This window comes from Bremia lactucae, linkage group LG4 (genome assembly GCF_004359215.1).
Source record: "Bremia lactucae strain SF5 linkage group LG4, whole genome shotgun sequence".
In the NCBI taxonomy this organism is placed as follows: domain Eukaryota; phylum Oomycota; class Peronosporomycetes; order Peronosporales; family Peronosporaceae; genus Bremia; species Bremia lactucae.
This window is the reverse complement of record NC_090613.1, coordinates 7,376,140-7,390,820: the sequence shown is the minus strand read 5'-3', so window position 1 is coordinate 7,390,820 and position 14,681 is coordinate 7,376,140. Positions and strand designations below refer to the sequence as shown.

General features: G+C 44.0%; 3 protein-coding genes across 3 annotated transcripts; 2 read left to right on the top strand and 1 right to left on the bottom strand.

Moving 5' to 3' along the window:
- Positions 1-330: 330 nt before the first annotated feature.
- CCR75_002011 (uncharacterized protein) lies at positions 331-1,461 on the bottom strand (the record flags this gene model as incomplete). Its single annotated transcript, XM_067960111.1, has 1 exon — positions 331-1,461. The coding sequence occupies one exon, from the start codon at positions 1,459-1,461 to the stop codon at positions 331-333; it is 1,131 nt and encodes a 376-aa protein (XP_067816395.1).
- Positions 1,462-10,134: 8,673 nt separating this feature from the next.
- On the top strand, positions 10,135-10,959 carry CCR75_002012 (uncharacterized protein; the record flags this gene model as incomplete). The annotated part of the gene is made up of 1 exon (XM_067960112.1): positions 10,135-10,959. The coding sequence occupies one exon, from the start codon at positions 10,135-10,137 to the stop codon at positions 10,957-10,959; it is 825 nt and encodes a 274-aa protein (XP_067816392.1).
- An 830-nt stretch (positions 10,960-11,789) lies between these two features.
- On the top strand, positions 11,790-12,017 carry CCR75_002013 (uncharacterized protein; the record flags this gene model as incomplete). Its single annotated transcript, XM_067960113.1, has 1 exon — positions 11,790-12,017. One exon carries the CDS (start codon positions 11,790-11,792, stop codon positions 12,015-12,017), a length of 228 nt encoding a protein of 75 aa, XP_067816393.1.
- Positions 12,018-14,681: the final 2,664 nt, after the last annotated feature.

The following is a 14,681-nucleotide window of genomic DNA, read 5'->3' as shown; positions in this document are numbered from 1 at the left end:
CCAACCGATGTGGGCCATATTACACCAATGAGAAAAAGTTGCATCCAGATTAGATTACATGGCAGCGATCATTGAAAGAAGAAATATAATGGCTTTTTCATATCGCTGCGACAGTCCCGGACATTATTCTTGCTGACGTGACATTATCGCTCGCATTAGGGTCTAGTCAATCTTACACATAAATTTTGAATAGGCTTATCAAGACAGTATTTTTTATCTTAGTCTCCGTATTCACTATAGTGGCGAGGTAAAGACATCGAAATAATTGCTGCGTGAACTTATCAACCACCTTAGACCTTTTATTAAGTCAATAATTTACACAGAAACAGCCTAAAAGGGCCCCCGCGCACTATGTCGAGCACCTGAATTCGTCATTGAATCGGTACGAGTGGTGCTTAATGTGCTGAAGGTGGTGGGGCGCGGAAGATGGACCGATGTATCATCATTATCATCGATGGTGCCAAAAGCACGATTCCGAGCGGCCGATATGCACATGCAGCAGACACGGAGGCGCTCGGTCACGCCAACAAGGCCCTCAATATCCTGAGATAATGAGCATGGCCCACAAGTTTTGTAACCGCAGATAACGCATACATACTTTTTTCGCATAAGAAAATTCTTCACCACCTTGCCGCATCCCGAGCAGCATCCATCGCAAGCAAATCCGAAGGAATAATCGGCTTTAACAGCTCCCAAACGTCTTCGAAGCGCAATGTCCCCAATCATAGGAATTAACTTCGCCAGCTTTAGCAGAGTAAGAGTTGAAGATTCGCGCACAGCGCCAGCTTTCAGCCTCGTCTTGATAACGCGCCTGTGCTTCACTTCGTCTGAACGCGTTGTGTCTGTTCCGAAATAAAATACCGTCGTTTGATGCAATTGCGTTTGCTCGGTTAGCATAAAGCCCGCCGTCGTACCGCCGCCTTCAACTAATTGGGAAGCACAATTTTGTCGTAACGTCTGAAACAAACGAATGGCGGTGCGCGTCTTGTAGTCGACATCGACGAAGTCCAGGAATTCGAACGTCTTGGCGCTGGATAATAGTGGAATAGAGCCTGAAAACTGCATGCGTTTTGTACTAAGGTGAATATTAATCGATGACGTAGTGACCTCGCGGAGCGTCACTGCATACGAAAAGACGTCGCCCGCAAGAGCAATCATAGTGGTATTAAAATCGTCGCTATTGCGATTGGAGAGTACCTCCATGATTTCACTTACACTGCAAGGAAGCAATAAAAAAGCTGCTATATCTACCACGCCTGGGGTCGATTTTCGCTCAAACGTACGAACACCTTGGCCATCCTTACGTTCCATCCAGCCTGCTGTGGCAAAATCTTGCCGAGCTTTCTCCACCTTCTCGCGAGCTATTCTTGTTAGCTCAAAAAGAGCGTTGTCCTCTTCACTAAGTCGGACGGACGTCAGTGGCGTATTTTTGGTACTGCTTGTATTAGATAGCGAGCACATTATCGAGAACGTGACGTAAAAGTGTCCAAATTCTATAATGTCTTGCTTTAATTTGACAGGAAGAATGCGAGCAATTTTGCGTCTAAGAATCTCCACGAATGGGATGTGATGCAAAGTAACGTTTGGATAGGTTCCGTCTTGTCCACGGTAAGAATTACAGATAAAGAAATGTTGGTGAAACTGTAAAAATACGTGGGGAGACGTTGTCTAAATTAGTATGGCCATGTATAGTGCCGACCACTCACTTTTTGGCTGTTCATCGAACAGGGACCAGACTTTACAGTTACCGACGACTGAGCGAGCCTGTCTTTCCATTGAACAGAAAGGATAATTCACCTTCGAAGTACGACATATCGAAAGGCCAAGAAATAATTAACAGATTTTAAAATTCTTTTTAGCTAATCTTAAAACATAAACCTTTTCCAAATATTCATAGATAATCTTGAATCAGTAATAAGATTCATTGGCCAAACCTCCGATGATGCATTTTGAGAAAATTAACCCTGCTGATTGCTCTCTGGAGATTGTGGAACAAAACTCAAGCGAGCCCGGATAGACGCCACAGATAATCCAACTCGGAAACTGTGATGCAAAAAAGACCTTCATTGTAACGGGCTAAAGTTGCCCTATGTTACACAATACCGTTAACTACACAACGTGTACTTAAGGGGGTGGTCAATTACTTAGTGAAGTAATCAGATCCATCACTTGGGTGTGGTTCACATTGTGACCCACCCTTGTGTATGTTATGCACATCGGTGCATTCACATTGAAGGGATGACGCCTAGCGTTATCAGTGATGACGGCTAGCGTCATCCAAAATATCAGGTAATTAGAACAAAATACGCTCGCAATACATATAAGGGCATATCTACAGAGATGGCATTTATGATTGGTAAGAATAGGTTTTATATTTAATGCGTTAAAATATAAATCAGTCTGAAAACTACTTCCTAGTTCGTAAGTGCGCACGGGGAGCCGGATTACCGCTCCCGTGACGTCACCTAAACTAATATAGTTCGTTGGGTGAGATCGCTTAGGCGCCCACCAACAAACTCTCTACACGTGAGAGAATACGGTCAAACTGCTTCTTCGTTGTGCTAAGATGTGTGCTTAAGTAGAGCGTAGCCGCAATAGACGTGCCCGCCTACATACATCAGCCCCAAAATGAGCTCTTTCTAGAGCTGTTTGATGTAAGCGCACCACAGGTGTAAACGGGCACCCTTTGCTAGTACTATTAACAGTACAAGTTAGCCAACACTGATTGCAGTGAAGGCGGAACGCCTCAATTACTTCACATATACGACGTGCAGAGGAAGATTACATTAGCTAAAAAGGCTTAGCTACCAGAGGTTAATTATATGTGTAACGGGATGTATCGTTATATGAAATAAACACTCAATGGTTGTTAATTAATATATTATCGAAAAGGTAGATAATATTCGCAGGATATTACTTTATATAGTAATAATCAGAATTCTTATCCATAAATAGGTATAGACCATTATATCGATTTATTCCGCAGACTAATCAGCTGTAGGAGTAATCAAAGAGAGAGTTACAGATAAGATAGAGATAAGAATTCAATTACATGTTTAGTATTAGATTATAATTAAGTTAGCATTTACAAAGATAGAATAAGAGACACTTAATTATTTTAATACAGTTCTCATTTTACCCTCTTTAAGCTAGTTACCTTCAAAAGAAGTCTTCCTCTGCACGTACTAAGTGTACGTGAAATAATGTAGGGCACCACTCGCAACTGAAGCAGTGCGAAGTGGACTTGTACTGAAGCAGTACAAGTCGAAGTGCCCCGTTACAATAAGGCTTCAGAATAGAGAAAAAGTAAAACTGTATTAATATATATGTAATGTTCCGATGTAACGATCTTCTATCTACTAAAAACAAACTATGTATGGCACCTACTTGCGCACCGCACGATCGTGTCTTATAACTTTTAGCGGGGTTGATTTGAACTTAAATCAACCAATCAATAGAACCAATGTCTTATTGCATCAATATTACCAAAGTTGGTAATATTTGATTTATTAAGTTAAAATTAAAAACGATAATAGTTTTGTGCTTCTTTATTTATTATCTCTTATAGGAAAGGATATTTTCTTATATCTTTTACAGGATATAATATTATGTAACGGGACACCCCGTTTTACGCCCCCCCTAACCAGCAGTCAAAACCGTGACTGATGTGGAATGACAGGGAAATACTTATTAGATCTTTCCCAGTAAATTTGCATTATTGGTTTCATATTTAAATTTTAATTTTACTGCATTATTTCGTTTGCGCATACCGATCAGTGCAGCTGTTAGTAATGCAAAGACGCTCATGCGTCTACTCCGGGGAATAAGTCACCTCCTACTTCAATTGGAGGTGACTAGTATATGTCACCTACTACTCCCATTGTAGGAGACTGGGCCGAGATGGCGTCATCGCCCGACTCGGCGAAAGCTGTTATGGCCTCCGAATCAACCGGGGCCACGTCTGTGAAACCATCGGATTCTTACGTGACTACCATAGAGGTGATGACGGAGCTACTTGCGCACCGCACGAAAAAACAAAGGATGTGAAGGTAAGACGAACGATCATCTAAGCCTAGTGAGGACGAAATTGAATTCATCATCGATACCTTTTTCCGACATCGGTGGTAAACTTGTAAGTGGAAAAAGGTTGTCACTCATTCGTACTGAATGTGCAAAGCATAGGCCGCGAGGTCAGGCTTGACAAACTGGATGCTTTCCGTAAACGGCTCAAAAAAACAGACCGTAGTCGGTGCACGCTACAAGCTGCACCGTTTGTCTAGAGAGGCAGGGATACGTTGCCTCTCGTAGGGAAGCTCATGTCCTTAAGGGTGCAGCTCATGTCCTAAGGAGGCAGACCCCCTTAAAGACCCTCATTGGAGGACGCGCATCTCTTGTGAGATGCGCGAACCAATTGAGAATCTCCAATCCTTTTACAAGCGCGGGAAGCGCTCGTTCTCTTATGGACCCTCTGTCGAAGAGGATGGGTCTAGTCGTACTACCCGGAACGTCCATCATCAGTTGGGAGCGAGGTTTCCAACAGTCATGCGAGGGTGGATATCCTCGCCAACGGACAAGATAACTTGTTCGAACCCCTTTCACCTCGCGGTGGTTCGAGAAGCATTCAACAAGAAAACGCTTTACACCACTCAAATCCGCCAATGGATGTGGAGGGGGAGGAAAAATCGGGTTCACCTCGTTCGTCCAGTACGAGTCATCGTGATTTGGATCACATCCTTTGTTTTTTAAGAGAGGACTTGATAACGAGCAATCCCGTCGCCGCGAGTTAACGACGACGGTCGATAATGTTTCTTGTGACCAATAAAGAATTGTGCGCAAGCTGCGACCAATCAACTGGTAAACGAAAGGACGCATACAGCTGGTGACAGCTCGTCAAAAGATCTCATCCTTCTAGGATGTAGTGGATCGTCTGGTTCGTGAGAACCAGACTCTTTCCCGAGACTACCGTGCTTTAGCTCGAGACCATCAGGCTTCGGGAGATGCCTTAGATTGCTCCGGGTTATCCATATTCGAAAGAAGCCTCGTACGGATGGTACGGGCGGAGACGCTTAACATAAAACGTAGGATGCGAACGCATACGTCGAGGCAGCTCGGTTGTGTACGCGTTGCCTTGGCGATGTCGTATACGAAACGGGCCGATATACATGGGCAGTAATTTGTTCCTGCCAACAATTGTCACTACATGTTTTGGTAGGTTTGCCGTAGATAGTAGGACTAGGTCAATAACAGTAAATGATAGTATGTTTGCTCTTCCATTTTTGACAGAGTTCCGTTTCTGTCAGTCCACCACATCAACGATAAAATTCGGAATGAAACTGACCACTACTTCTTTAGCCAGCAGGAAACGGCCTGCTGACTCGATTTTATTTTTATTTTTAATGCGACCAGTTCGCACTGCGGAGATGTCAGTCTGCTCTTAAGTGAGAGCATTATCGCTCTTACTGGTATCATTATTTTCGACGCTGAGTCTTTCAGCGTTGTTATTAAAATCAGCACTGGCATTATTGTCCTTACTGAGTTTGCCACTTCTTTGTTGATTAAAGCAACATTGGTATCCATCGCATCGACCTTGTGCTAATGCGTGATGAGCAAGAGCTAAGGGGTCTTTGCTCGAGCGAGCCCCCCCCCGAATAAGAATCACTCTCAGATCACTCTCAGACAAGGTGGGCATATGTGGGTGGCGTAAGCCGCTTACGAAAAATGGTGTAACTTTGTAGAAGCATGCACTGAATTGTTGATGGCAAATTGTACTATCGGCACGAGCTCGCTCCAACTCGTTAGAGAGTGGACGTATTCGCTAAGCATCCTTCGAGGATACGATTTGCACGGTCCGTCTGACCATCTGTTTCAGGCTGATCAGATGCTGATATTTTCAACTGCGTTCCTAGTGATTTGGTCACAGTTTGCCAAATTTCTGCCGTGAATGTAGGGTCTTGATCTGAGATTAGTTCACGGGGTAAAATGCGATCCTTGGGCAAAAATACTTGATAGCCTTTAGTGACAAAACCAATCCCAACAATAAGAACACGTTGTGCACACTTCGCAAAATTGCTCTTTTTCGGGTCTCGGTACACCGAGCACGGAGAACCACATACCACAATCGCGTTCAAGGCTGGTGGAACATTTTTCAGAATCTCAATCGGATGCTTTACCAGTATTAGCATTAGTCAGCCTCCGATTTAACACGTATATAGCGTATTGAACTACATCCCACCAAAACCTAAGCGGCAAACCGCTGAAAAAAGTCATGCACCGTGCGGTATTCATAATAGTACGGTGCATACGTTCCGCCTTCCCATTTCTAGCTTAATTTCTTTCCTCACTACGCTGACGAGACACAAGAATTTTTGACAAAACAAATCGACATTCGCGTATTCACCAACCGAGTCGATACGCCAGACGTGAACTTGACAATTAAAACGAGTCTCGAAGAACCTTAAAAATATCAAATGATTTAGCCGCTTAACCCTTAGTGCGAGAAAAATCTTAAATCACAAAGTTGCTCATGTAGCGAGTCCCTAGTCTGTCTCTTGGCGTCATCGGACTTTCACACTCCGAGCAAATATCCCGCCAATTCGGTCGATGGGAAAGTTTGCCCCAGTACCTTGAGTAGGCTGTCGATTTCGGCTATGTTTGCTGTGCCACATGTCGAACAGTTGACACGTGCCCGATCGGTCAGAGTGATTTTCGACTCCGAATTTTGAGCCAGTCTCTCGATGGCACCATAGTAAGTGGCCTAGACTTAGATAGAAATCATATAGCGCAACCCGTTGAGGTTCGTCGTGGGTATTAGGATGTGACTCGACGTTTTTCACAAGTGCCGCTAAAATTTAATCGCGAGGTTGCTGCCGTGTTTGTATAACAGTGGCCTGAACAATAAGTACTCTTTGCGATAGCACGTTACAAATCACACATTTTTCCATTACGTGACTCGAGTACACGCTGTGTTCCACGACGACCTAGTACATACCCTTAAGCATCCCATTTCTCATACGAAACCAAACTGTGAGCAAGTCCGACCGCGACATACACTTCGGTAAGCTTTACAGTGTATGTCTTGCCATCCGCAGATACTTGCCGTGTCACATTTTCCACTTTGCTGATCATAAGCTCTTTTATCATAATGCTGATTCACACGCCTGTGACGTCTTTAACGTCTTGCAACTACGATTCATCGCTGCATAAATGACGGCTTGAATCACTATCCAATATCCACCAGTCATCAGAGGAAACTCCCTGTGCTGATATCGCCAGCGTAAGGTTTGCGTTTCCTTTTAATACTTCACTGTTGCGATTAGGACACATCTGGCTTAAATGTCCAACCTCGTTACATTCATGACACCTTCGAGTCTCAATAAATCGCGGCTCTCGGGTAACGATCGCAACACCTCTTGACGCTTGTTTTATTGTCACGCATTCTCAAGCTTGGTCAAAATGAGCCAGCTCTTCAGCTTGCTGCAAATAATTTGTCCTTTGACCATCTACCTTCGCCATCAGACTGCCCTCGTGTCTTCTGATGCGTGTTGCACTATGATGTTAAGGACCAGGTATTCTACAGCTCCTTCCGACACTTCCGCCACAGCCATTAGACGGAGAAAATCTTCAGTCCATGTTTTCCTCGCGTCGTTCGGCTTTGTAAATAGAATCATCGATTGTGCCGGAGTGATATGTTTTTAATGCCTCAAACCTTTTCTTGATTGTGTATTGAAGGGTGGGCATCGATTCCGCCAAGTTTCCAGTTGCTTATGATAGTAACGCTCGGCCATGCCTCGGAGATAGTGTCCAAGAAGATTAACTTTAACGTCTTCCGGCCATATAAAACCACAGGCTGATTGGGCCATATCCACCTGTCTTTCGAAACGACGCCCCCACTCCAGAAATCCCGAGCCAAGGCCTTCGTACAGTTTTGCTCCATCAAACAAACGAATTCCAAGCTATTTCTGCCATACGTCAAGGTACCTCACAAACTGCTCCATATGCTATGCTGGTCTTCTATCATCGTTCATGTTGTGGTGATACACTAGTGGAACAGCCTGGTGATCGTTTACGGCGGCGGCGTAAACTTTTTCCAACCGCTACCGTGGCAATTCATAATCGTGTTGCCGGTGTCCAATGTATCCTGGCGGCTCCGCAGGCCTATCTGCCTTGTTCATTTGAGGTGACCCACTCAGTGCATCGTATCATATTCGTGGCCCACGCCCCAGTCCTGACGTAAAGAAACTGTCTCTTGTTGACATCTGAACATCTTCCAAAGTCTTGTTTACACATTGCCTCCAGAAAGCTGTCCTTGATCTTGCTTTGTGATTCTTCCAAGCGATCCGATCATTTCATCAACCCACTCGTTAGCTGTAACATCTCACTGTCTTCGGTGCGTTGCTCCTTAACTCCCATGCCCACCGAATATTCATCTCCGTTGCGCGCAGCAACGTACACAACGTTTTCCTCATATTATCTACCTCACCAATTCGCCCGCGTCTCAGCGCAGCACTTCGCGATGAAGCATGACCTCGGGCGGCAGTGTCACCATCGTTCGATCCTGTTGGGCTCGTAACATATTGGACAGACAAGCTTGACGCATAGACGGCCTTCAGACCGCCGGTAGTTGTCAAAGGTAAAAAGGGGGGTGTATTAAAGAAAAGGTTAAAGGGTCCACCAATCGTTCTAGCCTAAGCACTTGCATGATCATGCTCCTCGATATGTCGGAAACACGCCGCGCATCGCACTAAGGAAATCTTTTCCAGTCTCCACACGCACCAATTTCAATGTCAATTTCCAACGGATTATATTAGACGGAATCTGGGGTGCGGTGGGAGGTGTGTGCAAACTTTTTTTATTTAAATATAAAATTTATGTGAGATTTTTTTCAAATATGAGATACACGTGAGGAAAAGGGGGAAGGGTCCGATTAGCAAGGATTAGCTGAAGGTTATGCATTAGTATTCTTACATACTAGACGTGTTGGAATATAAAATATGGCGCAATCAAGGCTTTGATACTTAATTGTTCAAAAGGTCGCCGCACACACAGAACATTCCACAAATAGCCTCCAACGCGCAACTTGAAGTACTGGTTCTGGATGCAATAGAGAGGGTATACTTGCATTGAAGGCCGCGCTCGGCCTGCTACATAATATACACCCAGCACCACCACCACCATGTGATATGTAGTCCTATTCAATCAACTCGTCTGTGTTTAAGATTCATTTCAGAAGTTTAAGTACAATTTAGAATCTGAGTTTGCGAAACGAAAGCCATACTTCTCCTTTTCATTTTGATTTATTCAGCAGTTTGTGGTGGTTGGTAAGTTGGGTTCAATTTATAGTGTGTTTGTGACGAGGTGTAGTTGAAAGGGAGTCACCGCGCGTGATGTACAGGTGAGTGGTGAGTGATGACTACTAATGATTCTTGCTATTTTTAGTTAATGAATTAGGGGAGGGGGTGAGTGAATAACGACCAAGAGTGTAACGGGGCACTGCCGACTTGTACTGTTCAGTATAAGTCCACTTCGCACTGCTTCAGTGCGAGTGGTGCCTCACGTCACTTCACGTACACTTGTACGTGCAGAGGAAGAGTCCCTTTAAAACGCTGCTTTAAAGAGGGTTAAAAGTAAACTGTATTTAATTTAATTAAGCTCTTCTGTTTCTATCTATTGAATACCAACTTAATTATAAACTAATACAAAACATGAAATAAAGTCTTATCTGTCTCTCTCTTTGCGCGCGTCCAGCACTGACTGGACCGCGGAGCAAGTAGATATAATGACCTATATCTACCAATGGATAAGCTTTCCGAATATTACTATGTAAAGTAATATTTTCCAAGTATTCTCTACCTTTTAGATAATATATTAATTAATAATTTTTAAGTATTAATCTCATGTAACGATACACCGGGTGAGTGAATTAATAATTGCTTTAAAGAAGAATCCAAATTTTCTGGCCACTCGTGTGTTAAATCTCAGATGTTGATGGATGTGTAACATAGCATGAAACCTATATTGCGATTGAGCTAAGGGCAGCCATGAATTTGCCATTTTTGATTTGCTTACCTTACTGCAACTTACATCGTGGCATCCTTTTCGCAACTTTACCAATCATTTTCCGTTTAACTCCCGAACATGATGCCCTTCTTCACTTCTACTATAATCATCGCCATCGCCGCCGCTGCTGTGAGTTCCGCGCACCGTATTCATCACACTCGTGTCATGCGCGGTCTCCAGACGGATACGTCAATCAATCACTCCAGTATGGACATGATTACGTCTGAAATGTCGAATTCAACCATGGACATGCAGTCCTCCGCAATTAATAATAATTTGTCGGATGACGATTATAGGTGCCCCGTTTGTGGTATGTCTACGATGAATATGGGTTACAACAACCTCAACCATGTTGGATTTGTAAATGGCCAGATCATTTACACATGCGGTATGGCGGCGCGCTCCTTCGGTGACTATGGCTTTGACCTGACTGACACGGCTTACCTAGCCGCCAACATTGCAGAATTTATTGTCAACCCATCTGACGCTACCAACTATGCTGAATGTCGCAGCTCGTGCGACGAGTGCACGAACGGCATCAAAGATCCCCTCACAGGCGACAATGTCAATACGTCCAACTACCAATACGTATGTCTTAGCAACGGTCAGAAAATTTACTTTGCATCCGCGGCCAACAGAGTGAAGTATCTGAACAACGTGAAACTCGAGCCGCGTTACCTTGTGAACAATACCATTTGCCAGAACACTGCATGCGCGGATGGTGAGAGCATCACTGCACTCAGCGCTGCTGCTCAGGCTTTTGTACCAGAAACTACTTCTACCAATAGCAGCGATTCGTTGGGAGAAACCGGCGGAACAAATGCTGTAATCGCGGTGAAGGCTCCTATGCACACCGTGTTCGCACTCACATGCGTGTTGACCGCGATATCGTGTATGACGTAAAAGAGATGCGCGCCGTAGTTGCAGTTAAGGTGCTTTGATTGTGATTATGAAAGTTATGCATCCGCAGTAAATCAGGGCCGTCATGACATAGTCTTTTCTTTCTGTGAACCATTATTTAATGTTCAACAGAGAGGTTAATGTCAAAACTTTAAGCTATTGCAAGTTAAATACACCAGGAATTAAACAAATATTAGTAAACATCAATATCTATGTGTTCATCACTTCTTCAGGATAAGGGAGATGCATGGGTGATTTTCCATTTAGCGACTTTCAGAGCACCTATCGTACAAATATCTTGCAAAAAAGCGGTTGACAACTAGAAAATAAAAAAGGTTGTCTGAAAAATTTGTTAATTATTCGGAGCGCTCGGATTGTGTCAGGATATAGTTACGTGACGACTCAGTTCACTCCTTTGGCATGGACATGCCAGCTTATGATGAGAAGGTTAAGTAGATAGTCATAATAAGGATGCTTTTGGCCGTGCAGCCACTCGACCCCATATGGATAGCTGAGCAACCCTGACTTTAGCGCTTTCTCTTTTTTTCTACTGACCTCGAGAATTCTTTTACACTATCCTCCTATCATAAATGACACTGAATTCACTTGCAGGTGAAAAAAGTCAGATTCTCAGCTACACGCGTCAAGCTCTATACTTCTAGGAAAATTGCCAAATAATTTTGTGTTTGCCGGCATTGAATGCCTAACCTGCTCGCCACCGAGCTCACGGGATGATTCTGCAACCTGCTGAGCCGCTTGGTTAGGAGTTATCAAGCGTAGCGTCATGCAGCGGGTATTCATGGTCGCGATCGAAGACATGGACCGTGGTGGTAATGCCTGTGGTACTTCCCAGTAACGCGGGTAAGCCTCTGCGCGATAACCAGCACAATTACTGCGTGCGTTTGCTCGACAAAGGACTTGAAAGGGTCGATTCAATCAGTGTCGAGCGTACTGCCCTTGGCAATGTGCTTCAGCGTGCCGAAAAGCGTGCCAAAGAGCGAAATACCGGGCTACTTACGAGGCTTAAGCCAAGGCCCAGTCTCCTCGCGGGACCCCGGTGAAGATAGAAGACGATATAATATCGCGCGTCAAGCTGTCAGAAATTGTCAATGGGGCACGTTTAATTTCAAAACGTTGGAGACCGCAACTGTGCCAATATGGAAGAAAGATGAAATTGCTTACATGAACACACGGTCTTAGCAATAAGACTTTCTCCCAACGCTTGTGTGCTGCCGTATTCGATGACGGCAACGGCTTTACCTGGAATCGTGCCAAAGTAGAGCATGTGTTTTTGGATGGCTCTGCTCGTGTCCACTTCGTTGACTACGGAAATCAAATAACTGTGACGGCGATCCTGTCAAATAGAGCAAAGGGAAGCGAAGATAAAGTATCGAAGGGTGTCAAATTTTTATTCTGATCGGTCAATATAAAATATTGATATTTAATATTGACCGATCAGTATAAAAATTTAAAATAACCGTATTTGTGTGGTGCCGCTAACCAAAATGTTCCCTAAAAATAATACTAATTATTGTTCCTTGTAATCCTCTTATAGGTAATATTAATTATGCAACGGGCCCGTGACACAATGCTAAATCACTTGTTTTGAAGCGTCATCCCTTATTGTATTAATTGTCTCGCATCACACATGTGTACCTTTCATGTTACATACAAATAATATTAGTTCGGGAATGCAAACTTCCCATTTCCTTCATCTCGACAAACCTATGATAGAAATAATACACGCAAAGTGTAACAGGGTGTTTCGTTACATGAAATTAACACTCAAAGGTTGTTAATTAATATATTATCTAAAAGGTAGAAATTTTTAAGGATATTACTTTCTATAGTAATGTTCAGAATTCTTATCCATAAATTGGTATAGGCCATTATATCTATTTATCCCAGACTAATCAACTGTAGATGTAAACAAAAGAGAGAGACAGATAAGATAAGATAAGATAAGATAAGATAATATAAGATTTCAATTGCATTTTAGGTATTAGTTCATAATTAAGTTAGCGTTAACAGATAGAAAAAAGAGAAACTTACTTATATTAATACATTTTTCATTTAACCCTCTTTAAGCTAGTTGCCTTAAAGAGAAGTGTTCCTCTGCACGTACTAGTGTACGTGAAATAACGTAAGGCACCACTTGCAACTGAAGCAGTGCGAAGCGGACTTGTACTGAAGCAGTATAAGCCGCAGTGCCCCGTTACACCTGGTAGCACTTTGTAGTCCGTCCAAGGACCACATTTCCTTCATCTAACATGGAGATGTTAGATGATAGTGGGAATACACATCACGTTTCGCGTGAAAGCTACTCCTTTCTAAGTGACATAGAAAGGGGTGCGGTCGAACGAATGAGTTCGACCGTAGATAACGATGCCATCTTGGCAATGCTGTCCGGTTTGGACAGAGACGCCCTCCATTCAGCCATCGCCAAGTTCATACAACATGAGCTTGACGAGATGAAGGAGAAGGTAGCCTTGCTGAATCAGCAAGGCTCTCAACAGGTGGAACTGTTGAGGTTACAAAAGGTACAGACCCCTGTACCAGGGATGGCGCAAACGCGTCGTCCCGAAACTTTAAAGATTGACATCTCTAAGTATAGGGGAGTCGAAGACGACTCCCTCCTGAGATGGTTTGTCGAGTTGGACGATGCCATAAGGTCACGTCACATCGTCGACGAGCAAATGCAAGTCGCATTCGCTCATCGAATTTGGGAGGTTGTGCCAAAATTTGGGCATTGGGCCTTAAGTTCCGCGACCCATACATCTTTGGGTCACTAGAGGCTTTTAAAACCCGACTCAAACAGACGTTTGAACCACCAAGGGCTGATACAGAGCTCGTTCAGAGCTTCTGAAATTCAAGCAAGGCAAGCGTGATGTTCACGCATATGCCCAGCACATCCTACTTTTAGCGAGTTGTATTACAAATAACCCAGTCCATGAACACACGTTGATTACGGTGTTCATGCAAGGTCTTACGGATGGTCCCGTAAAGACCCACCTGTTCCGCTTGGAACTGGATACGCTTGAAGAAGCAATATCCGTAGCGGAACAGGAGGACTTTAGCTTGAGACAGGCTCAAGCAAGTTCGTCATCATATCGTCCACCTAGACGACACGAACTAGGAGGTCCAGAACCCATGGACCTTTCCTATGTCGAAAGCGAGAAACCTCGCTTTTCGAATAATAAGCGATCGCAGAAATGCCATCGCTGCCAAAAATTGGGACATTACGCTCATGAGTGTAGTGCCCCACGTCCAGCACCAAAAGGTACTGAACGTAATTTTGGATCGTATGCCAAAAAGGGCAACGGTCGCGGATCCGACGTTGTTGCGAAATCGCAACAGCGAGGCGGACCGCCAAAAAATGGACGGGGTCAGTAGGGGCGCAACGCCCTACTGATCCAGCAACCTCAAGAGAATTTGCAAATCTCTTGACAAAAGTTGCTCCAGACACACAATCATTATGTGTCTCTGCACCTGGTGATGAGGTATCCCTCATCACCTTGAAGTTGAAAGTGACAAATGATTTGTCACTTAAAGCCCTAGTGGACTGCGGAGCGTCGAATAACTTTATTCGTCGCCAGTCACTAGAGGGTAGTAGGCTCAAATATATTGAGCGCGACATCCCTCCAACGAGGATGACGGTGCGTCTAGCGACAGGCGCATCGATAACAGTGATGAAACGCGTAGTGAAATTTCACTACACGTTAAGA